Genomic DNA, 26,283 nt, shown 5'->3' with positions numbered 1-26,283 from the left:
AGCGGATAAGAGCCAGGAGCCATCCTCATGTCCAGTCTGTAGAACTTGATGAAGGTGCTAGGAGAGGACCAACCTGCCGCAGCACAAACATCTTCCATTGATGACCCTTTCAGAAAGGTCCGGGAAGAAGCCACTGCTCTCGTAGAGGGAGCATGTAATCCTAGAGGCGAAGTAAAGCCACACGCCTCGTAGGCCAAGAGATAGTCTCCACTATCCAATGCGACATTCGCTGTTTAGTGACTGCAGAGCCTCTGCTCTTACCACCAAAACACACGAACAGCTGGTCAGACCCACACCACTGAGCTGTGCGGTCTATATAAGTCCTCCGTGCTCTCACTGGGCAGAGACTCATGCTACCTGACCCCGAGCGGGGGAGAAAGCCTCTAAGACCACTTGCTGAAAGCGAAATTGGTTTGAAGCGACCTAAGGAATGTAGTCAGGCCAAGGTTGCAGTAAACTTTTACAAGCCCTGGGGCAAAGTCCATACACGATGGGCTGATGGAAAGAGCCTGTAAAATCACCTACTTTCTTAAGGGAGGATAAAGCCATCAAGCGAACCGTCTAGATGGGTCAACAACTTTTGACACGGACTCTAATGGCTCAAAGGGATGGCCTGACAGACCCTCCAAACAATCAAGAGATCCCAAGAAGGAACTTGTGCAGGGCGGAAAGGCCTAAGCAGTCTCGAACCCTGCAGAAAACAGGAGACCAAGGAATGACGAGCCACTGAAACACCACCTACGGGAGCATGTCCCGCAGATATTGAAGCTACATGCACCTTGAGAGTAGCGGGGGTCACTCCCTTAGAAAAATGATTCTGAAGAAACTCCAGCACTGAACCTACGGGGGAATGAACTATGTCCAGAATACGTTGCCTACACTATGAGACACAGTCTCCACTTGAAAGCATATAAGCGTCTTGTGGAGGGAGCTCTAGAGTTGATAATTGTGTCGGTAGTCTCAGCCTAGAGACCGGAGCACATTAACGCATTCTGCTCAGGGGCCACACCCATAACTTCCATAATTCCAGCCGAGGATGCCAAATCGTGCCCCAAGCTTGTGTCAACAGATTGTTTGCCTGAAGGGAACCTCCCAAGGAGGGCCTATCAACAAAACTGACAAGGCTTGAAAACCATGACTATTCTGGGCATCTGTGGGCCAGAGCATCCAGACCTAGAGGCGACGGGGGAGACGGGAAAAACCAGAGTGGGCAGTGCGGAGTGGTGCTCGGAGTGGTGCTCGAAGCAAACAGATCCACTTCTGCTTGGCTGAAGGACGATTCACCATCTGGGGGTGTCATCTTCATTCCCCGTCCTCCAGGCTCTGTCCTTAGAGCAAGTCTGCTCCTGAGTTCAGGTGACCTGGGACATGAACTGCTCTGATCAACAGGAATTTGGTTTGAGCCCAAAGAACAACACTCCTCACCAGCCTGTACAGGGGACGAGAATGTAATCCTCCTTGACGATTCAGGTAAGAAACTACAATCATGTTGTACGTCCTGACTAGTACATGACTGGTAAGAACTGTCTGAAAGCCAGGAAGACTGCCAGTAGTTCCAAACGATTGTGCCAGCTCCGACATTTGTCTGTCCAAGCTCCATAGACTGGACATCCCGAACGGACCACCATTTGTGACGAGAACATGTTTTATGCGCCCTCCCCCCTCTGGGGCACTAAAGGACAGGGATTCCTCTTCCCCACAGGATCCCATGCATACTTGCATTTCCATTTTAAACGGTAATGCGCGATTTGCATTTGCGTTTGGATTGTCACGTTTTATGCGTCCACAAATTGAAAACGCAATTGCAAATACAATTTGCAATTCCGTTTGAATAATGTCCGAAATATCATTCCATAGATTGGCTTTACAACCCCTAATGTAAATCCTTCACATACATTCATCTAAACTTGATAAAAATGTCTATATTGTTTTCCAACTACCAATAGTCTGGTATTGTTATTTCTATTTATTTTACAATTCAAATTTAAAATGGTATTCCTCATCTTGTCATTTTTATTAGTCATGACTTTTATTTTGAAAGGATTTTCCGGAAGCTAGCGGAAAGATCTCGTAGGTTTCCTCCTAGTCCTTCCTGTGCTGGATCTCTGACACAACTGAGATTGTTATGGTGGCGTTTGTGAAGGACCACTGGATACTGCGTCCTTAAATGAGCGTCTTTGATCTGTTTCGTGGGTTTTTCGGGGTTCCCGGGGGTCATTATCGTGGTGATGGCCGCAGGTGAGTCTATCCAACAGTTTAAATGCCTCCTTACAGTGAGCAGCAGCCGTTAGACTAAATAACACTTTAATATAAGAGATAATTTTGACAAGATACACTATAGGTTAAGATATTGTGTATAGTGTTATAAACGTACATGCTTCAATTATTTATTTTTAATTTGTTGACGTTTCTGTGTTGACGTCAATGAAAATAAATGCTCGGTGAATGTGCTTTTAGAACCATAAACTTTAGAGTAGTTTTACTTTATCAAATCATTCACAACTGCACTGACAATTCTTTAATGCATTATTTGTTGCTGTAGTTTCATTGCCCAGAATAATTTACAAATTGCTACTATATGTGAAGCCATATGGAACACGGTACACACTCTTTTTAAGTTTTACTTTGACACATCAGAGCATAAATAACAGCGGGCCTCATTTTTGATTGTTATTATTATTATCCTAGAGTGTGAAAAATAGCAGTAATGAAGATTCAGAAACCAAACCTCCAGAATGTTTTTATTTTCTCATTATCTCTTTATTAGAAGTGAAAGTTCTATTAGTTTTAGTTCTAAATGCAAATGTAGATCTTGGTTGGTTTGAGGTGTATTTATTTCTCATTGTTCCTCATTAATACACTACAGTGACATTGTTTAATTCTGAGCAGTCTGCTAATTTGAATGCGTTTTGATCAGGGACCCCTTCTTTGATGGGATGATTCATGAAGAAGATGATGACGATGAGGATGATGACGGTGGATTACACCACGATGACTTTAATAGGCCCCATCGGGACCCGTTTGATGATGCCTTCAGATTTGGTTTCAGTTTTGGGCCCGACGGGATGCGCTTCGAGGAACCTCAGCTGTTTGGCCAGATCTTCAGGGACATGGAGGAGATCTTTGCCAGTTTAGGCCGCTTTGATGAGCATTATGGCTTCGGACACAGAGGTACGTTTGTTTGCTCCAAAATGATTTTATAATTGAATTTGTTTAAAGTATGTCTTTATCTTCCAGGATTATCCAGGATTTTTCTTTCTTCATTTAGATTTTGAAAGCTGATTAGGTGCATTTTATGTTACTAGCTTCTCCTGCTCTTCTCTTGCCCAACAGGTGCTCCATCAATAGAAGCTCCGCCTCCTCAGGAGGATGCAGAGAAAGGCAGGGGTCGGGCAGGAAGTAGTAACTCGGTTAGAGATTTCATGTTGAAGTCTCCTGACAGCAAACCCTACACACCACCCCTCCCTCCCCCCTCTGGGGCACCAAAGGACAGGGATTCCTCTTCCCCACAGGATCCCAGCAGCAACTTTCCTCAGTGGAGACCCTTCTCAAAGGTAAACCTATTCACCGATTCAGTGCTTTTAGAGTCTCTTTATGCTGAGTTTGCCACCTGATTGTCTTCATTTTATTTTTAGTTTCATGATCTTTGGAAAGATGACCTATTAAAACCAAAAGAGGGAGAGAAAAAAGAGGATGGAGGTAATGCATTTTGCTTTATTTATTTTCCTGTGATTTTAAATTCAAGTACAGACAGTAAGCAAAAAGAAAACAAGTTCTCAATTAACACTTTTTTCCCCCCACTATTCTGAACAGTTGTGCGCACAATTTTTTGTAATTTTTAAAGAAGTTTGGATATCTTAATGAATAGTTAGATATCCAGACACTTGAAAAACATCTTAGCCTCCAAATAAAAGAATGACGGATCACTGCCGTATAAAATTTCAGATTTTTCATTTTGTCTGATTTTTCTGCATGAAAATATGAATTTCTTGCCTGATATCCAGTAGATACAATGCATAATTCTTCCAGACCTTTTGTCTTCTGGTTCCACCCTCAGATCTGGACTCTCAGGTGTCTTCAGGTGGTCTGGATCAGATCTTGACTCCAGCACCTTCACAGCCAAAGATAAGGTCAACTTTTAAGTCTGTCAGCGTCACCAAGGTGGTCAGACCAGATGGAGTGAGTGATCCTGTATAATTTTGTACTCAAAAGTTATTCTGATCAAAAATATGGTAATATTGTAGAGCAACACTCAAAATAATCCCACACATCTTGTGTTCAGATGTTGTCTAACAAGCCTGTGAAACACCTGTTTTTAATTACAATGATACAGAATGTATGTATGTGTGTGTAGACAGTAGAGGAAAGGCGAACAGTCAGAGACGGTGAAGGTAATGAAGAGACTACAGTGACCATCTCCGGTCCAGGTGTCCGAGACGGGCCAGGTTAGCGATTTCTAGACATTTCTTTAAGTGTCCTGTCCCATGTAATGTATGGCCTTAAACGTAAAATACAAAGAGAATATTTAAAATAGTGATTTTATATTTAGAGGATTTATATAACATCCTCATTTACTTTTAAAATACTTTATACATTTGAAAGTAATTCAGAATATTCCTCAAGCTTGTTCAATGCTTTGCTCTAGCTTTTCCTGAATAATCATTCAGAAATGTATTTTCTGCATATTTCAGGTGGACTGAACCCATCTATTGACATGCAGGATGATTTCTCAGTGTTTTCTAAGTTCTTCAGAGGCTGAAGAAGCTGTGAACACAAACCTAAGGACGATCTCTTTTCATCCTTTCCCAGCAAACACTCAATAATTTAGTTGATTTTACATTGTCTGATTGAATTGTTCAGTGTGAATGTGGAGATCCATTCTTGATTATTTGAGCGAAGAACAATCATTTGATGCCACAAACTGACCTTAATAATGTTGCCTACTGTTTTTCTTTCAATACACTTTTGAGAATAGATTAAGAATTGTATTAACATTGAACCTTGGGTTAGTTGTTGAAGCTGCAATGTTCTGAAAAGGACTGACACAATTTTAGTTTGCTGGTAAAGAAGAGCAGATGATAAGACAGAGTTTAATATATTTGTAAATTGTATTTTCAGTGGTGTTTCACTGTGTAACATAAAGAAAATAATAAGATCTGCCTTGTTTTTCTTTTGTTTTAAGGATGCTTTGACAAAAGGTCAGTTTAAAAAGTGATGAACACAGATCAGCTCTAAATTTTTATGATGTCAAAATCCTAAAAATGTAATGCTTTTCTTGTAAAATGTGAACTGAACAAAGCCAAACATAACTAGTCAGCCTGGATTTAACCTATTCAGATAGTAACAAGGACATTGGGTTCTGTGATGAAATTAAGCTCTTTAAATTAAATTATGAATGAATGATGCATTTATATAGCGCATTTATTGTGTATAGCCGTACCCCCAAAGCGCTTTACAATCATGTGGGGGTCTCTCCTCAACCACCACCAGTGTGCAGCATCCACTTGGATGATGCGACGGCAGCCACAGTACAACGGCGCCAGTGCGCTCACCACACACCAGCTACAGGTGGAGAGGAGAGTGTGATAGAGCCAATCAAATGGATTTGAAAATTGTTGAAATAATGTTGAGGTGGCCATGAAAAGGACACTGAACATTTTTCCTCAAGAAGATCCTGGGGCGATTTATCCTCCTGGCAAGTCCAAAACTTAATAAACCTCTTTAATGTTCATTAATTTTGTTATATTTTTGCCTTTTAAATTCTTTTACGCTCCAGTTTCTTTGGTTCTTCTCAAATGGGACTATTTATTTCTTTGAATCTTAAAGTTAATCAGCTCTTCAGTTTCCAGAATGTGATCACACAAGGTATGTTTGGAAACAAAAAGTGTTTCATTTTGAATCTGTCAGTATTGCCTCATAACAGGCTGACCCAGTTCTGCCACATCTAGACCTGTCACAGGTTTTTCTGTCTGCTCTTGTTGACTGTCAGAAAATAATTTTTAATTTCCCCATAAAAAATTAACACATACAGGAACATCATGGTCAAAGATATAGGCACCAAACCTGGCACACTGCTGGTTATAGTGCATATCATGCCATAACTGTGGTGAGAGCTGGTTAGCTTTGCACCCAATTTGATCTTTATCTAGTGACATCAACTTTATGGGGATTGACTTTATACTCAGTTATATAAATGTGTATCTTCTAAGTAGATGGAAGTTAAGACACAAGCTCTACAGATATGAGAGAACCTCAAAAGCTGATTTCACGTTTCTGGGCCATTTTGATCCCAATATGAATAACCAACAGTGTAGAAAGTGTTTGAATGATTGTTTTAGGCCGTACTTATAATTTTAGTCCATTGGTGAGACTTGCATGAGGAGAACATTGAGAGCAGCTACATGGACACATTAACTCTTTTGGAAGCAATCATGGATCTCAGGGTCCAACATTTACACATCAGATGTCAACTAGTGTAGCTTTGCTTAATTACCCAGAAAACTAGTTCATTAGGAAAAACAGAGAAAATGGGGCCTGGGAGCAAACTCACCATTAGATATGCATGAGAGATATACATTTATGTATGTGCTTATAAATGTTATTTATGACTCAACATAAACATGGCTTGCTTTCTTAACTAGACATTGGTTATGGATAAATGGTTCAGCTAATAACAAGCCGCCTTCTGTATCTTTTATTTTACTCTGACGACACACACACACACACTTTTAAAAATGAAGGTATTTTGTATGAATTAGGTCATTAAGCTTTTGTTTTAAAATGAATGGTAGAAGATTTATGCATCTGGTGTATGTCAGCAGTGCATCACAGATAAAAGTTAACAATAAACTACTTCTGGTTTTATAACACACAAGGGCAATGTACTACATGCAATTGTCATTACTTCCCCAGACACACACTTAAACCACAACAGATAGTCTTACGTTTGCGGTGTGATAATTTGCTAAACAGTTTTTTTTTTGGAAGACCATGCATTCTGATGGGGTCTTTTCATTACAGACCTTCTGCAGGGAGTCCTGAATTCCTGGCCTACATACTTTCATTGTAAACACAGAGAAAGACACAGAGGGCAGAAATTATGGATCGTCTGCTGAGGAGATGCCGAATCAAGAGCAGTTTGTTCAGAGAATGTCTGGCGGAATTTTTCGGAGTCTATATTTTAATCGTAAGTCAGCCAGCTGTATTTGTATTGTGGGAATATGTACCACTACATTGTATCTTTGCAAAATTGTAATACTTTTCACCAGTTTTATGAGATTCCTATCTTATTTTTTATGTATAGCCCTATAAACATGTTTGCATTTTTTATCTTAAATCCCATTATCGTTGAGTCAAATGTAGCACCTTAAATCGTTTCTGTTGCAAATGTGCAAAGAATTTCAGCAATATTCTGGAGACTGACAACTTAGACCTAAAATTTTGGCACTGAACAGAAACTTCACTTACCAAAATTCACAGCAATCTTGTTGTGCCATAAACCTTTTCATTATAGACATAAACAGTCACACTAGATAATTCCTTATTTTTCTTGATGCTACTTTCTCTTCAGCGTTTTGGGTGAGGATCAGTTGCCCAGGTGACGACCTCTCAGAACACTAAGGGTGAATACCTGTCAACCTCGGGTTTGCATTGGGCACCACATTTGGGATTTATGTGGCAAAAGGAGTATCAGGTATAAAATCTCTAAAGCAGCTGTGGATATGAAGACATAAGTCCCTGTATATACATGTAAATGAATACATTTCTCATCTGTTTAAGGAGCTCACCTGAATCCAGCAGTTTCCCCTCACCCTGTGTGTGCTTGTCAGGTTTTCCTGGACTTGTCTTCCATTCTATGTGTGCTCGCAGCTCTTTGGTGCATTCTTGGCTGCAGCTGTTCAGTACTATGGTGAGTGAATCTCATTCATGATCTATCTTATCTACACTACCAGTCAAAAGTCAAGTCAAATCACCATTATTTATATAGCGCTTTTTACAATGCGGATTGTGTCCAAGCAGCTTTACAGTATATTAAATGGGAAAATAGTGTGTCGAAATAGTCTGGAATAGCAGAGATTTTTTTATGGTCTCCTATGGTCACTAAGGCTATATTTATTTGAACAAAAATACAGTAAAAACTAATATTGTGAAATATTGTTACAATTTAAAATGACAGTTTTCTATTTGAATATATTTTAAAATGTAATTTGTTACTGTGATGAAAATGTAAATTATTCCTCCAGTGTTCAGTCGTTATTTCTTCAGATCCTTCAGAAATGATTCTAATATGCTGATTTGCTGCTCAAAAAACATTTGATTTATTATTATGAATGTTGAAAACATATTCAATAATATGTAATATGTAAACACATTCAAAAACAATTAGGCTCCAACTCAGCATAATAGAATATCACACTGAAGACTAGACTGAAAAATTGGTATATAATGATTTCTAAAAACTATTATCTAATATATTTTACAACAATATTAACCTAAATACATGAATTTATGTGAACAAAATTAGTTTTTATAACCAGTTAGAAATAGCTCTTTAAGGTATTGCATGGTTACCACATTTGTAATGGCTGAATATCCAGCTTTGCCATCACAGGGATATATTACATTTACAATATATTACATTTTACATTATGTTATGAATTAACATAATTAGTCTTGAATATTTGGTTACGGTGATCTTTTGGTGATCCAAAATTTTGACTGATTATATATATGTAAAAATACACAAGTATGTCCAAATGAAGACACTTTTCTATTCATAAGTGTTTGTTCACACATACCATAATGGATTTCACTGGAGGGCATCTGACAGTTAGTGGTGCCACCGCCACTGCTGGTATCTTCTCAATTTATCCAGCAGACTACCTGAGTCTATGGGGAGGAGTGGTGGACCAGGTCATCATAATATACGAAACATTGAAATCTACTGTTTGAAATGCTACGACTATTCTCAAGACACAATACTTTCATAAGATCAACATAACCAAATAATCAAAGCTAACTATGTTCATTCATAACAATTACCTATTCTGATGCTTTTATGCAAAAGTAGCTTCCATTTTATATACAATACTGTCAGTTATTGTCAGCCATTGAAAATTGTTCCAAAAGAAGCCACAGTAGAATGCATGTATTTTCTTTGAATAGATGATTTGAAGGATTGAATGATTCAATGACTCACTTTTAAACACAGTAATTTTTTGTGCCACCTATTGGTCATATGTTTGTAAAGCGTATTTTTGGTTTGTGTCTGTAAATGGATTAGCTCAGTTCACACTCTGTCAAAGTCATGTAACATTAACAAGGCTTTTAAAAGAACAAAACTTAAAAAATATGTGTTTGTCAGTTTGATCTGAAGTGAACTGTGTCGACAGACCACACTAACTTGAGGTTGTCCTGCAGATAATTGGCACAGCTGCTCTGCTAGTGTGTGTTCTTGCATTGGGAGACCCTCTTAACACACCAGCTCCTCCTGGTCTGGAGCCTGTCCTGGTAGGAGCAGCTGTCCTGGTGATTGGCATCTCGATGGGGTCTAAAAGCGGATATGCCATCAACCCGGCTCGAGACATCGGCCCGAGACTCTTCTCTTACATTGCTGGCTGGGGAGATGAAGTGTTCAGGTCAGTCTAACATTCAATATATTATACACACACACACACACACACACACACACACACACACACACACACATACAGTCATGTGAAAAAGTTAGGACATCCTATTGAATTCCATGGTTTTTTGTATCAGGACATTACAAAAAACATTTCTGGTCCTTGGCAGGTCTTAAAATTTGGAGAATAAAACCTCAGATGAACAACATCACATGACATAGCACACCATGTTATTATTTAATCACTAAAAATTAAGCCAAAATGGAAAAGCCATGTGTGACTAAGTTAGGAGACTCTATGATTCAACTGTCTGTAGATACATTTTTAGCAGTAATAACTTGAAGTGATCATTTTCTGTTTGAATTTATCAGTCTCTCACATTGTTCTGGAGGAATTTTGGCCCACTCTTCTTTACAACTTTACTATAGTTTATTGAGGTTTATGAGCATTTGTTTATGCACAGCTTCCACCATAGCATTTGAGCCAGGATGAGCGCTTGACTTTGACTGGGCTATTGCAACACTTTGATTCTTTTCTTTTCAGCCGTTCTGTTTTAGATTTGCTGATGAACTTTGGATCATTGTCCTCTTGCATGACCTAGTTTTGGCCAAGCTTTAGCTGTTGGACGGATGGTCTCACATTTGACTCTAGAATACTTTGATATACAGAAGAGTTCATGGTCGACTCAATGACTGTGAGGTGTCCAGATCCTATGACTACAAAACAAACCCCAAATCATCAGCCCTTCACCAGGATGCTTAATTTTTGGTATGATGTGTTTGTGCTCTTTAGGTTTTCACCAAATGTGGCGCTGTGCCAAGCATCTCCACTTTGGTCTCATCTGTTCAAAGGTCAATCCTCTAGAAGTCTTATGGTTTGTTCAGATGCAATTTTGCGAACCTAAACTGTGCTACCATATTTTTCTTAGAAGAGGCTTTCTTCTGGCAACCCTTCCAAACATGCCATACGTGTCCCATATTTTTCTAATTTCTTTTTCATTTAACATGTTAACTAAGGCCCGAAGAGTCTGTAGTGAAGTTCTTGGATTATCTGCCATTTCTCTGAACGTTACACAGTCTGATCTTGGGGTGAATTTGCTTGGACATCCACTCCTGGGGGGATTAGGGTCTGTTTTGAATGTCTTCCACTTGTGAATTATCTTCATCACTGTGGAATGATGGACTTCAGTTTGTTTTGAAATGGCTTTATTACTCTTCCCAGATTGATGGAAGCAATAATTGCTTCTTGCTGATGTCTTACCTCCTTGGCATTGTGTTAACACACACCTGAAGGCTCCAGACCAGCAAACTGCCAAAACGTCTGCTTTTATAGAGGTGCTCACACTTGCTGATGATCAGTTAATCAAAGGCATTTGATTAGCAGTGCCTGACTGCTACTTACCCATGTTAACAGTAAGGGTGTCCTAACTTTGGCACCCATGGCTTTCCCATTTTGGCTTTATTTTTGTAAAATAAATAATAATTAATAAATAATGACATGGTGCAATATGTCATGTGATGTTGTTCATATGAGGTTTTATTTTCCAGAATTTAAGACCTGCCAAGAACCAGATATTTTTTTATTGTGCCCTGATACAGAAAACCATGGAACTCAATAGGGTGTTCTAACTTTTTCACATGACTGTGTGTGTATACATATATATATATTAGTGCTGTCAATCGATTAAAAAAATTAACTAATTAAATGCACATTTTTTTCTTAATTGCGATTAATCCCGATTATTCCCCCCTAACATTAAAGTTTCTAAAAAATACATTTACATTGCAATAATTTCCCATTCAATCTTCGAATTAATGTAGAAACAACATAAAAACAGTACATTTTTAATATTTGTATAAATGGCATCTTTTTTATGACTGAAGGCCAGTATAATTCTGATGTCTCTATGAAATAACCCCCCCCCACACATTTTTAACCATTGATTAGCCATTCAACATTACAAAGCTATCAATTTTAACATTTATTGGACTACTTAAAATAACTTCTAATTTAAGTGAGCTTAAAACAATCTTCATATCAACCCATTATAATACATGTCATATTTACATGTGCCCTTCAGCAAGTAGAAACACACACCTAACACACTCGATTCAACTCATTAGAGACTGAAGTGGGTTAGAAAAGGTAAAGAGATGCGTGTCAGATCTGCTCATGTTCAGCAGCAGCAGCTCTTAAAGGGACAGCAGCCAAAAAAGCAGCCAGACATTCTTGTTTAATAAACTTTCTTAAAAAACAAAACAAAACAAAAAACTTTTAAATGGTAGTGCATATTAAACTAAACTAGTTTTTGAAGTCCACATTAACTGTAATTTTTATTATTATTATTATTTTGGTGAAATTGTAAATATAACATTATTGGGGTATGTTTTACCTGAAAATGCTACTTAAGTGTTTCTACTTCACAAATTAATTTTACTACTTGACTACCATCTTGCCTACTGTTGAATTACTGCTCAATAAATTCAACAGAAATATAGTACTTTATATTCATATTTTGTTAGCTTTGTTTTCAAAAATCAGGTACTGAATTCTGTAATGAAGTGGTAAGACTTTATATTGTTTTATTTGTTAACATTAAGATTAATCATTTCAACAAGTTTTGTGAACCTGAACGAAGAATAATTGTTTTTATAAATACTAATGTTAACAAACATGAATAAATCCTGGAAAAATATGTTGCTCAACATCAGTTCATGTTAACCATGGCACTGAAAAATGTGACTTTATTGTTAAATGTTACATATTAAGTTTCTATGAATTTTCACTGCCATGAGTTTCAGAAGTAATTGCATTGGATTCAATTATATTGCTAATGATGATATTAAAACTGCATTTTACTGTGTTGGAGTTCCCAGCATGCACTGGGACATGAATCATCAAGGACACCGTGATCTGTACCGTACCAATTTACTGTTTTATTTAGAAAGAAGGGCAAGAGAACTGACACAGATGTACGGCAGTGAAACAGGCAGGTCATCACAGAATAAGATGGCTGTTTATAGACTGTCTATGTATGGGACATATACATATATTACTGGAGGGATAGAAAGTCACACTCACACAGATGATTTACACGATCACAATATTATTTATAAGAAATGTGGTTTTCGACAAGCACAGAACTTTCTGATAGAAAGTTATCAAGTTATAGTCTGTTATCAAAAAAAAAAAAAAAAAAAATCACAAACGACATTCATATTTGTACATAATTCATCATAAAACACACACAAGCAATCCTTCAAACTCAATGCCGATTCAGATGTTGTAAAAATTACACCAGGCTCCGAACGCAAACTTTCACTAGTAGTATTTCAATATTGACTTTCAGCTTAGGAGAAAAAAATACAAAGACTGAACTTATTCACATTTCCAAATTCAACAACCATATCATACTGATGTACTGCATTTATACACAAAAAATGTGCTCAAGTGTATCTGTGACTGAAATGTATCCATGTATACTTATATTGACCTTTTTTTGACTATTTAAACTTTACAATCCATCTTTGACCTCATATACGTCTGCTGTATATCTCCTTGCACAAATGAAACTTTTTCACCTCACTTAAAGTTCAACAATTATCAAAAGACTGACGAATGCTTCAATATAAATAAATATCAGTACTACAATGTCTGTACAATATCGTTACATTTAAAAGTCAGTGTTTTCCTTTATTTTTTAAAAAAACCATTCACTAGCACCCTTTTTGCTTTAATGTTTTTTGTAGGTTGACGCAAAACCCAGCAAACGCCAAGCTGCTCGACGTAAAGCAGTTTTTGAGCAGATACAATTTGACCTTGTTTAAATTAATTTAAAATGCTGAGGATGTAACAAACAGGGAGGAAAGGGGGAAATAACTTTAATATCTTTGTGTTTTGGAAGACAGATGACGTTACAATCATAACGACAGGTGAAATTTTCCAAATTATGTGTATTAATCTTAACCATTTTGCAATGGCTTTTCCTTGTCTTGTCCCATCTCGCTTGTTCTACAAGGGCTTGTCGGTCCTGTGTGCCTTGATGAAGGCCATGCCATGCGTGCGGAAGTGCGTGTTAAGGTCCGAAGCCTTGTCGAAGCGCCGGCCGCACACCCTGCAGCTGACCCCTCCCTCCCCCTCCTCGCCCGCTTTAGGCGAGGATGGCGAGCCGTCCTGTGGCGACGCGCCAGGTGAAGAGTTTCCGCCCCGATTGTCATGTGGACCTTGGCGTAAACGGTGTGTGATGAATTTGTGTCGGCTGAGTGAGCCGGCCGAGGCGAAGCAGGCACCACACTGCAGGCACTGCTGCGGCGCGTTCTCTGCATCACAGTGGATGGGAATGTGGCGCTGGAACTCTTCCCAATCCTGTGAGGTGAAGCCGCAGGGTGTGCAGCGGAATGTGCCGTCGTCTTCTTCCTGCTCGAGTGGCCGGTTCTCAGACGCTCGAGTTCTTTTGGCTAGACCCGAGGCGTCTTCTCCTGCGACGTCATCGGTATCGGCGCCGCCCCCTACTGGTGGAGCTCCGCCCTCATTGTCAAGCTCAGACGAACTGCCTGCCCCGTCACCCGGAAGCGAACGCTTTCTGGTGTTTGGAGTATTCTGGGAGAGGAAATTCAAATTAATATATGGATAATCAAATATCTCTGAACTCTAAAGAGGTGAAGTGTCTAAACTGACCTGTCTGTCTGTTGTTTGTCGAGCTCTGATGCCATGTCTGACCCGAATGTGCTTCTCCAAAATCAGACGACTACTGAACGTACGCTTACCCTCTGAGCAGTGCCTGAGGAGAGCAGAAGATATGGACAATATATGCAGAATTAGAGGGGCAAACTAAACAAACGAAGAATCGTTTTTAGGGAGGAAAAGAAAGATTCAAATAAATTTGTGGTTAATGAATATTTGACTCACGGGCAGCGGAAGACTCTCTTGACGCCCTCATGTATTATCCGTACATGTCGACGAAGGCTGTTGGCTGAACTGAATGAGCGTTCACACAGTCTGCAGGGGAACTTCTTCATTAACTAGAGGAAGAAAAACAAGACAGGCTTATCACAAATGTAAAGAAATTAACTAAATGTACAATAATAAAAAATAAAATCTCTTAATGTTTTGGATACTGTCATCCATGGCATATTGGAGGCTTAATTGCTTAAAACATAACAGTTTTCTTAAATATATATACATGCATGTATTTGTATTTACATAATAAATATACACAGTATACACACATATTATGTAAACTAAAACTTTTATTTTGGATGCGATTAATCGCGATTAATCATTTGACAGCACTAATATATATATATATATATATATATATATATTACTTTTACTCAGCAAGGACATATTCAATTTATTAAAAGTGACAATAGAGACATTACAAATTATACAGTTTAAATAAATGCTGTTCTTTTTAATATTCTATTAATCAAAATAATAAAAAAATCATTAAAAATCTATTACGTTTCCACAAAAGTTCTTTTAAATTATAATGATGTTTCACAATATTATCATTTTATTTGTATTTTTGATCAAATTCTTATGCTCACAAAGTCTTATTAAAATCTTACTAAAAAACTTTTATATTTTCTTTGTAAATTGAAATGGAATAAATGTTTTAAAAATAAACACTGAAAAATAATACAAATAAATGTAAACTATATATATATATATATATATATATACACACGTGCATGTTTTTAAGTACCTACCGTGCCATGTTCGTTCTTCATGTGGTCGATGTACTCTTCTCTCTCAGCGAAGCGTTTCTTGCACTCTTTGCACCTCCACTCCATACTCCCGCTTTCTGGAGAGCTCACCTGATCTTCCTCCTCATTCTCCTCCTCTTCTCCCTCGTCTCTCTCTTCCCCTTCATGCTCTCCTTCCTCCTCTTCCCCCTCCTCATCATCTTCTCCCTGTCCCTGGCTCAACTCATCGGAGTTGTTTTCTGTGGGTTTAGGTTTAGAGGTGGAGTTGCTGGAAGGAGCTGAGACCGGAGATGAGGTGGTGGGCGGAGCCTCGGCTTTGACGGACAGGCCTCTATGAGCAGTCTAATGGGAAATATTACAAGACAGCTCTGGTTAAAAGCATGAGTGTCACTGACAGGAAAATGTTACAGTTCACACTGAAGTGGCTGTTGTACTTGGTATGAGCTTTAGACAAGGTGATACACAGAAACCACTTTATAAAGGCCAAACCAAGAGTTTTATTGTATGCCTTGTCTGACACCACATTCTTTAGAGGAAGTGCAAAGAATTGGTAACACAAAAGGCAAAATAACAAGTAATTAATTTAAATCGTAAACAATTAATATCCTCAAATGCACTCTATATAATAATAATAATTATTATTACTATTTTTGTTGTTGTTTTTATTATTTATTGGTATTATTATTAATAAGGTATTTACCTTGATGTGTTCCATCATGGACCCTTTCTGGGCATAAAGTTTAGTGCAGTCTGGACATTTGAACACATGCACCTTCTGTTTGGCCAGGTGAGTGTCAAAATGCATGTAGAGCAAAGGTTTCTGGGTGAACACTGTGTCACACATGACACACTTGTAGATCATCCTGTGGAATTAATATAAGAATTTTTAGCGTTAAAAAAAATATTAAGCACTAATCACAAAAAGCTGTGTGTGACGGGTCAACCTACTTAGCCTGGGCAGCTGTGAGGGTGGGATGCTGGGAAGTGATGTGCCCCTGGGCGCTCTGGGCAGATTTGAAGGCCATCGGGCAATTGGGACACTTATGAAACACCTCGCAGTGAGCTGTTTGAATGTGAGACTTGATGGAGTTCAAACCTCCGAACACAACCTGACAGCTGGAGCACCTGGTATAAAGGAAGTAGATTTGAGCAGGTGCAGGCAATTTCTTTGATTTAAAACAGAGCTGCAAAGCAAGGAAACTGCCTGCGATATCACAAACCACTTAAAGGAATTTGAAGGCCAGGAACCTGTAGCCGATGCGCCTGGCAAAGTGCAGGCAAGACTCTTCTAGATGGGTCTGAAATGTGGCCTGACGAGCAGTGCCCCCACACTCTGGACACACGTGGGGTGCGCGGTGCTTATGAATCCGCTGATGGGCTGAAACACTGCACCAGTTAGGCAGCATCATGGGGGGAGAGCAAAGCATACAAGTCTGAAACAGAAAGACAGCAAGGACAACATAAAGGAGTTAGTAAATAAAGCAGTTTACACATTAACTTACACATTACAGATGCTGGACATTATTTATTAAACATTAGCAAAAAATAAATGTGTAAATTGTTCAACATTATGTAAATTCATCAAATAAAAAAAGCATTCAATGCAAAACTTTACTTAAGAATATATACACACACACACACAAACACGTGACCCTGGACCTAAAAAAACTGTCATGAGGGTACATTTTTTGAACTTGAGATGTATACATCATCTGAAAGCTGAATACATAAGCTTTCCATTGATGTATGGTTTGTTAGAATAGGACAATATTTGGCCGAGATACAACAATTTGAAAATCTGGAATCTGAGGTTGCAAAAAAATCTAAATATTGAGAAAATCACCTTTAAAGTTGTCCAAATTAAGTTCTTAGCAATGAATATTACTAATCAAAACTTAAGTTTTGATATATTTACAGTAGAAATTTTACAAAATATCTTCATGGAACATGATCTTTATTTAATGTCCTAATGATTTTTGACATAAGAAAAATCAATAATTTTGACTCATACTATGAATTTTTGGCTATTACTACAAATATACCCCAGCGACTTAAGACTGGTTTTGTGGTCCAGGGTCACATATACACATATGTAAATATAAACACACACGTATATATTATTTAATTAATATATATTCTTAATTTCTTATGCAACAATTTACAAAGTTGCATTAAACATCTGTGCATGAATCTTTCATTTAGTCATTTAACGGTTAATTACTAGCAATTATTGCAAATTAAAATATTTGGAGAAAATTATTTGGAGAAGACCGATTAATTACAATTTTAAAATAATACAAATCTGTATGTGTGTGTTTAGTTTTTATTACAATTTATTTCTGAGAGATAAAAACATATAGCTGAAAATTAAAGTAAAAAATGACCAATGTGGTATGGTTAGCTAAATTTCTGGCAGGCCATTAAAAAAAATTCTGAAATACTGGCCCAATGGACCAACAGAAAAAAATAATTTGAACACATTCACAATGTTGCAACATACCGAATTAGGAGTAGCTCTGATTTGCTGGAAATGGGTCACTAATTCAGCCTTGTTTGAAAACTGGGCTTGACATTCAGGACACTTGAAGTTGTGATATTGCAGGGCTTCGCCCTTCTTGCAGGGCAGTGGCATCAGGGCCTGGGGACTCTGGGGTCCACGACGAGCAGCGCTGGGCTGGGTTGAAGCTGTGCCTGGAGAAGGGGAGTCCTTCAGTGGACTGGAAGTGGATGGTACAGGAGTCGTCCCTGTCTGGGTGGTGGAGGATGACAGAGGTGGAGAGGAAAGTGATGGAGAGAGCATACCTAGAGAAATGAGAACATTTAAGATTATTTCACTGCTGACAAGATGGGCTTTTATAAAACTAGTCTGTCTATGAAGAAAGGTGGAAAAAAAAATTGGTGCTACATGACTAGAGAAAACAGAAAAGAACTGTGGAGTTCTCTTTTGCCAAAAACTTAACACCCACAATGCAAGGTTGATTTTGTTACCGCACACCTCTATTGATCCGACTGTCTGTGGGCAGGAATACAAAAATGTAGAAGTTTGATCTGTAGTTTTTGTCTTTTGACAGCTCCAGAAACTACAGATTGAACTTCTGCATTTGACAGCGGCATGATGCCAAAATCAAAATTGCATTATGGGTGTTTTTAGCAACAGAGAACGCCACAGTTCTTCTCTATTTTGTCAAGTAGCACTGTTTTTTTTTTTTTTTCTTATAAATAAACTGGGATATCTGGGTGCAGGTAACAGCTGGCTGAAAATCTTTGAACTTATTCTTAAATATTAAGCTGAAACAATCCTATTTAAATTGAGACAAAAAGACAGCATGTCGCAAAACGTACCAATGGGAGTAGTGTCTTGTTGGCCAATCATCTGCTCCACTGTAACTGGCCTCATAACCAAATGTGAGCACTGCATGACCAGGCCTCGTTCCTTGTGCTCCCGAGCATGTAACAACAGGCTGCATTTGTTGAAGAAAGCCAGCCGCTTTGCGCAGTGATTACACGTCACTTCTATTCTCAAAGAGCGCCGGTCGTAGTGTCGCGCCAGGCTGCGCTCTAAAGCAAAAGCATCTCCGCACTCCAAGCAGCGGTAGCCAATAGCAGGCATAGGAAGACCCCATTCGGGGGGCGGCGGGGTTGAGAGATCCGGGCGGTAGCTGGGCAGCAGGTTCTTGCTGTTCAGGATCTTGTTGAACGCCTCAACCAAACTAGACTGGCTACGGGAAATAACAGCACCGGTGCTGTTGACGATAGATGCTGGTTTACATGGCATAGTACCTCCATTGGCGGTTTTACCGACTGTAGGCCGCACGCTTATCCCGCCGACGGTTGGCGCAACTGGTAAAGTGGTGGCTTTCGTGATGCTCACCGCTGTGGCAGAAACTTTCGTTTTATCGGCTTGCATGGCCATTTTGTTTTGGACCTTGCTGGCTGCGGCTATCATGGCACTGCTGGCTTCTAGAGTGGATACTGGTAAGGTTGAGCATTTTAACACTTGACCGTCATTTTTTTTTACGCCTTTTGCAGTACCAGCTCGACTTCCCGTTTGGGCTTTACCTGCATCTTTATCTGCATTGGCAGTGCCTCCCTTACCTGCTACTCGGGTAACTGTGCGTGTGATACCTCCTGTAGATGTCTTAATGGTCTTGATACGGACTTTAAGAGGTCTGGAGGGAGCATTTCCACCAGATACAGCTTTTCCACCACTGCTCAGTGATTCGGCGTCTGCTGGAAGGGATTGTGCAGCATCTACCTCCATTTTCTCTCCATCCCTTTTCCCACCATCCTTACCATCTGTATTAGCCACATCTTGTCCATTCTCTGCTGAACCTTTGTCTACCTCCATCTCCTCTTCTTCGTCCTTAGGTTCTCGGAGGGAGGCAGATGGTGATGAAGAGGCAACTGCTGAGCTGCATGATCTTTTTGTAACAGCAGATGTTGGCATAGAGGACTTGGGCATCTCTGGCTCGGGGCTCTCTGGCGAATCTCGTTCTTCTATCACATGCTCTGGGTTTCGCTCTTCTTGGGGTAAACTCTTTCTGGTTCCTGTTTGGACTGATGCAGAAAGCCAGTTCTGTTGAGCTCGAGGTGAAGCAGGTGATGCCAAGGGAATGTCACCTGGTTTGGGGTAAGCGCTGGGCGATATGGATGTTGAAGGAGGGAGAGAAGGAGACTGTGAATTTTCTGGAGGTGACCTCAGTCGACGTGATAGTTTCGGTGGAGTGGGAGAGTCTGGACTCTCATGGATGACCAGAGATCCTCCGGAATCACGATCCGAATCCTCCTCATCTGAATCTACACGTCTGAAAGCCGACGAACTAAGACGCGGCGATCCGTTAAATGGCTCTGTTAGAGATGTAGCCAGCGGAGATGATGCCACAGCCCCAGAAACACGGGAACCAACCGAAGGAGAGGATGATGACGGTGAAGAGGATGAAGCTGTAGAGGGAGTGGAAAGAAGCGGTTTTGGTGGGGGAAAGAAAGGAGATGCTGCTCCACTTGTCCCACTAGTAATCGCAGGAGCTTTCGCTTTGTCTGCACCTTCTAGGTTCATCTCCTGCTGCATATGTTGCTGCTGCAGAAGCTGCATTTTCCGGGCCCTTCCGACGGAGTCTCCAGCACCTTGTGCCATCAAGGGCTTCAGCTTATTGAAGATGTTGCTGCCCTGTTTGGAAGTGCCGGAAGGTCCAAGTGCTCCTGGAGACTCTGGAATCGCCTTTGAGCTGCATATGGGCCACTGTTCCCCATTCGGCTGGCCCCGGGACTGAGACACATGCACTGACCCACCGGAAGACACAAATCCATTATGGTTTAATGGGTCTGGTACCGAGCTGTCGCCACCATCAAAGGGCTCAGGGCGAACACGGTTCTTCACAATCACACTCACAATAGAAGGGTCGCTCTGAGAATCCGTGGATGGGCTGGGTGATCTTAAGGCTGAACTTCCACTTACTGAAGCATCACCAGTCTTTATGAGCGATCCTCCGCCTGCTCCTTGATGTCCCTCCACCTCATCCGGGGCGGACTGGATAGCCTCTTTGGCATCAATATCAGGAATGTCAAACGCTGCCAACAGGTCATCAAAATCGGGGGTTTTCATGTCCCCCATGCCGGGCCAGTGGACTCAATCCTAGAACACATAAAAATAACATGTCAGAAAACTGTGATAACAATTGCATAAAAAAACTAAATTATTTACTCACCTTCATGTTGTTCCAAACCTGACAAAAGATTATATATTGAGAAACTTCTGTGGGTTTTTTTTTTTGTCCATATAATGGAAGTCAATAGTCACCGACAGTTTGGTTGTCATTATTCTTTAAAGTATCTTGTGTTTTATAGGAGACATAATTATTCAGGTTTGGAACAACATGACGGTGAATAAATAATGTGAACTATCTAACTTCTTTGGGTAAACCGTCCCGTTAAGTCCTGTGTTAACATTACATAACAAACACAGGACAAATGGAAAGGCTCATCATATTTTTTAACAGCTAATTAAAACAAATATATATATTGTAATATGGTGTGATTCAATGGGATCTTTAATGCAGGGGATAATGTTTTAGCTGTATTTTTAACAATATACCATAGCAAGTCATCAGTTTTCATAAAGTGAGTTTAATACATATAAACATTATTTTTGGCACAAACACAGTTTATTTACAATTCAAGTACTCCAGCTATCAGTTTTTATCCGTAACAGAAACGCTTCGAGCTAAAGTATATGAAGTGAAATTTACTTAATGATTTAGCCACATATATCCTGCTATATTAGCTATTTTCTTTTCTTCTGCAGGAACATAAACACAAATATATACAGCGCAACACCAAATGACACCGAGCGGCTTTTGTTAGCTTTGGCTAACAGCTACGTAATGCCTCTGTATAAACTTAGCAATGGTGACTGAACTGCAATGCATATTTACGCATGGAATATGAAAAATAAATCATTTTAAACACATAAGGTAATATTATGATCCAGCATCCAATTTTTTGCCTAACAATGGATAAAGCCTGTTTAGCACGCTAAAGCTGCTATGGTATCAACACAAGAATACAAACCCTCTTACATGAAATAAAAACACAGCATGAATGCATAATTGATAAATAAAAAATATATATCGATGCAGTATCAACTGAGCACGTTACAGAGATTAACTGAATATATTTATATTCAGAAGGGCTAAAACCTGCAGCTGACCTGGCTAACTACAAATGGGGACCTACGATGCGTACGATTAAAGGGCTTCTGTCACATATTGTCCCTTACATGTGGCTTCAGTGTTGCTGGACTGATAAATAAACAGCTGGTGGGCTGATAAATGGAGGTGTGAGGTGTATTTTTGGGTTTGTTCTGTCATGACGGCGGGGTCCGTGCTGCCCCGTCTCGAGGGTCTTTTAAGCACAGGCCACTGCAACATTTACCTGTTTATAAATAACCTCACGTGGATGCCATATTATGCCTTCTTGAGCATGCATTTTATGTAGGTGTGTATTATTTTACGGATTGTGTATTTTCATGCACGGGGAGCTATTTTGTTTACCTGTTTTTTGAGATTCCCGACTATCCTCGCTCCAGATGAAGCGCCTGAACTTCCCGTCATCGATCGAGTGCAGCCAGGTCTTGGAAGATAACGATGATAATAATGAACAGGAAAATAATTTTCCGTCTTCCTTGATTATATTGTTATGTTTGCATGTACATGTATGGTGATATTTTAGCATTTTATTTTAAACTCAACAAAAAACATGACCACTGTCATTGTATTTTATGGATGTATAGTTGTTTATTTATTTACATACTTCCAGGATCTCATTTTTCACTGTCTTTAGGTTTATATGGTTTAGGCCTTGATTAGACGGATTGCGGATTTTAAATTTTTTGTGTCCCTAAAGCACAGACGATTAATGTTTATTGTATTATCGTATGCTATATCTATTGTAAAGTATTATAGACTAAATTTGAAGAGACATTTTATTGCCATTTCACACATCATCCACAAAAATACAGGCAAAAACAGACAAATAAATACTTTAATCAATAGATTGGGTACCAGTATGAAAGGGAAATACATTATACACGAATACTGTGCATCACAGGCAAATTGTTAATCATTATTGTGAATCTCCTGCATAGATAGACAGATATAAATGCATTTAATATAATCCTTTATTTCGTATATCGCCATAGACCGTATTGTAAGAAGATAAGACTATTATTGACAATTCCATGATGAATTGCATTGAAATGTGCAGAAATATATCAAAAGCCATTCCACTTGAAAATGCAACACAATTTTGCAAGCTCGTCTGATATTTTCATAGACTAGGCTTTAGTGCCATCTAGCGATCAACTGAATGTTCACTGGCATTCAGAATCAGCTCAGAACCTTGCGATGAGACTTTTTTTGTCCGCCCTTTTATCCTGCAGATGCTAACAAGGTCATGAACGATGCTTTTTGAACACCAATAACATTTACAATGAACACAGATGCAACGTTAATCGGTCAAAAACGAATCAAAAACGTTCATAAAAAGCATGAAAATTTATTTTTAAAAAATGAGAAAAAAATGGCTATACATACATTCAACTTAAAACGAGAAAGTTGAGCATTCGTAAATGTCCATAGTTCTAATTGCTTTATGGAGAAACCTGAAAGTGACAATAGGGACTTTTATTTGCGAAACGTAACAGGCCGACGTCTTAGTGACGTCTCGCATCTTATCCAATCAGAAAGCACTTGTAAAAATTCGAACTCTTATGGGCGGGCTTCGAACTCATGAGAGGGAAGTTCGCGGAAACGTAAACGGTGGTTGTTTTTTTGTCAATTGCGTTAGGAAAAATACTTTTCACATTCAAACACAAATAGTATTTGATGAAGTAATCGTCACAATTGTTTCATTTACAAGAAATAAGAAACAGTAAGTGTCATAAATATAGTAATTCAGAACAAATGCAAAATTTCCTGGTGTGTTTATTAGCTAGAGTGGCTAGCTAGCATTGGAGGGAACGATCTGAAACCTGTATGAACAACATTTCTATACATTTATTCAGAAGTAAAAGTTATATATTGTTGTCCTTTATTTACGTTAAGACAAGTGTTAGTTGACTGTACACATAAACGATGTAAATGAAGCTTATGACCTGACAGTTACTGTGTTTTTCATCTAGCTGTAGACACAACAAGAACACGCCATGTCCCACAAACAGATTTATTACTCTGACAAATATGACGACAACAAATTCGAGTACAGGTAGGAAAATATTTCAGTCATTTGTACAGTTTACAAATAATGTTTTCCGTTTTTGTGTTGTGCTGTGCGTAACGTTATATTAAACTACTAACAATGCTCCGCTGCTTAACCATCTGTTGAATCACAAAATAAAACGACACGATATTTAGTTTTTATAAGATCAGAATAAGTAGAAACATGTATATTTTCTGAGTTGTTAAAATGACATTTATAATGAGGGTGAAGTTTGCTATTCATCTTCAGGCATGTCATGCTTCCTAAGGACATAGCTAAAAGAGTCCCCAAGACCCATCTAATGTCAGAGACAGAATGGAGGAATCTGGGTGTTCAGCAGAGTCAAGGATGGGTACATTACATGATCCATCAGCCCGGTATGTGTTTGTTTGTTAGAATGTCAAAACCTCTATTGAACCAGACTTTCTATTGTAATATACCTGTACATACAATTGTCAATATATTGTTTATTCACTATTTACTTGTTCTATTTTTACTCTTTTATTATCTGTGTTTTTGTCCAGTCACAGTTATTCTGTTGCACTGCAGAATCTTCTGTCACAAAAACAAATTGCTTGTATGTGTAGACATTCCTGGCAATAAAGCTCATTCTGATTCTTATCTAACCCAAATATGTGCCGTCTCTACTGTTGTCACTGCTCTTATTCATGTTCATGAATTCTTTTCTTTATAGAACCACATATCTTGCTCTTCCGGCGTCCTCTGCCCCAATCCCAGTGACTCCAGAACCACAAACTAAAGGAATTGTGAAAACTGGATGCGATCTGAAGATGTCTGAGTCTGAGAGATACCCCAGATCAGATGGTGTCAATATCATTTGTGCTGCTTTTGACTTCTGTGTATTGCCTATTCTGTGGGTTAGATTATCATCACTGCGCTTGATCTCTGCCTTAACTGAGAGATAGAACTGTGCGCAATTTCCTGCTGCGCCTGTATTTATTATTATTCTTTATCAAACTTGTGTTATAATGATTCTGTATGAGCTTCACTTGATGCATTTTTTGCATTGGTGAATTGACTCTGAAAGGTCTAACAGAATTTGAAATTGTTTAACAAATTACACATACTGTTTTATTAAAAATAAATACTTATTTTTTTCTCCCTTAAAGTATTAACAATGCTGTTTGTACCAATATCTGTCAGCAGTACTAGTAAGCAGCTGAACCTATTTTCTCAAAAGTGTTTAAGAAAAGACTTCCAATAATGTATAATACTGTACCCATGTACAATAAAACTATTTCAGATTAACACCAAACCCTGATTGGATAAAAAGCAAGAAGGTTTACTTCTTTGCATCTATTTCAATGCTGATGAATTTGAGTACATTGTAATGAATGCTTTAACTTTTACTAGACATACAATGTGCGAGGCTTCAGTGTGATTCCCTTTGAGGTATTTTTAGTTGTACAGCTCGTTGTGCTGCTTGGTCTTGCAAACTGGCATTTATCTTGTGTATATATAATACACTACACACACATATGTGTGTGTAGTGTATTATATCGTCACGCACATTGACAGAAAATGGCTGACTTCTGGGTTGCAAAATAAGCTAAATCTACTTCCAGGTACATCTCGTTGGTCTGAAATCCCAATCTACATAGGTGTGTTTTAAACATGTTCTGATTGGCTGCGGTTTTGTCGCTTAAGAACGAAATCTGATTCGTCTCGGACCAGGTGTAAGCCCACAATATCCAGGGGGATATTACATACACCTTGCATATACCTAAACCTACACATCTCCACCCCTGATACCTTAACCCACCCCATCTCCATCCCTAAACCTACCCATCTCCACCCCCTAAACCTACCAATCCACCCCCTGATCCCTAAACCCACCCCATCTCCATCCCTAAACCTACCCATCTCCACGCCTGATCCCTTAACCCACCCCATCTCCACCCCCTAGATGTGGATCCAACCACGCCCCCTGCATCTTGTGGACTGCAGCGAGCCCTACTTGGAAATACGGGGTATGCAGTGCATAGGTTTTGCCGAGATCATTATGTGAAAGTCTTTAATAAAAATAATCAAACGCTTAGTTGCAATAATAATGTAATGACACATTTTTATATATCGGTTTTTAGCATTTTTAATGAGTTCAAACATGTATTTGTTATAAACGGCCGTAGCATATCTCTTTACGAAATGAACAATTAAATCAAATTTCTACT

The 26,283-nt window shown here is 38.9% G+C and overlaps 3 protein-coding genes and 1 pseudogene across 5 annotated transcripts; 3 read left to right on the top strand and 1 right to left on the bottom strand.

Annotated features, from left to right (window-relative positions):
• The first annotated feature begins 2,056 nt into the window (after positions 1 to 2,056).
• LOC306847717 (HCLS1-associated protein X-1-like) lies at positions 2,057 to 5,155 on the top strand. The gene is made up of 7 exons (XM_079381839.1): positions 2,057 to 2,238; positions 2,918 to 3,171; positions 3,334 to 3,554; positions 3,636 to 3,699; positions 4,058 to 4,179; positions 4,355 to 4,445; positions 4,692 to 5,155. The coding sequence occupies exons 1-7, from the start codon at positions 2,168 to 2,170 to the stop codon at positions 4,757 to 4,759; spliced, it is 891 nt and encodes a 296-aa protein (XP_079237965.1). The 5' UTR covers positions 2,057 to 2,167; the 3' UTR covers positions 4,760 to 5,155.
• Positions 5,156 to 7,099: 1,944 nt separating this feature from the next.
• Positions 7,100 to 13,456, top strand: LOC306847460 (aquaporin-3-like; annotated as a pseudogene). Its single transcript has 7 exons — positions 7,100 to 7,186; positions 7,571 to 7,693; positions 7,780 to 7,909; positions 8,795 to 8,913; positions 9,421 to 9,638; positions 10,422 to 10,503; positions 13,379 to 13,456. The product of its transcript is annotated as an aquaporin-3-like (transcript).
• Positions 12,540 to 22,461, bottom strand: LOC306847632 (zinc finger protein 687b-like). Its single transcript, XM_079381689.1, has 10 exons — positions 22,387 to 22,461; positions 18,680 to 20,969; positions 17,838 to 18,139; positions 16,586 to 16,770; positions 16,286 to 16,462; positions 16,038 to 16,200; positions 15,341 to 15,679; positions 14,538 to 14,650; positions 14,307 to 14,409; positions 12,540 to 14,228 (listed from the first exon to the last, which is right to left on the bottom strand). Exons 2-10 carry the CDS (start codon positions 20,946 to 20,948, stop codon positions 13,641 to 13,643), a joined length of 4,239 nt encoding a protein of 1,412 aa, XP_079237815.1. The 5' UTR covers positions 20,949 to 20,969; positions 22,387 to 22,461; the 3' UTR covers positions 12,540 to 13,640.
• Positions 22,462 to 23,624: 1,163 nt separating this feature from the next.
• Positions 23,625 to 25,364, top strand: LOC306847633 (cyclin-dependent kinases regulatory subunit 1-like). 2 transcript variants are annotated; one of them, XM_079381691.1, is made up of 4 exons: positions 23,625 to 23,764; positions 24,015 to 24,097; positions 24,341 to 24,468; positions 24,786 to 25,364. In XM_079381691.1, exons 2-4 carry the CDS (start codon positions 24,039 to 24,041, stop codon positions 24,830 to 24,832), a joined length of 234 nt encoding a protein of 77 aa, XP_079237817.1. In that variant the 5' UTR covers positions 23,625 to 23,764; positions 24,015 to 24,038; the 3' UTR covers positions 24,833 to 25,364. The 2 variants fall into 2 exon arrangements, with proteins under 2 accessions (XP_079237817.1, XP_079237816.1); XM_079381690.1 differs by having other exon boundaries at positions 23,683 to 23,770.
• Positions 25,365 to 26,283: the final 919 nt, after the last annotated feature.

Source organism: Barbus barbus (genome assembly GCF_936440315.1).
Source record: "Barbus barbus genome assembly, chromosome: 27".
Classification (NCBI taxonomy): Eukaryota; Metazoa; Chordata; class Actinopteri; order Cypriniformes; family Cyprinidae; genus Barbus; species Barbus barbus.
This window is presented reverse-complemented; position numbering and strand designations above follow the sequence as displayed.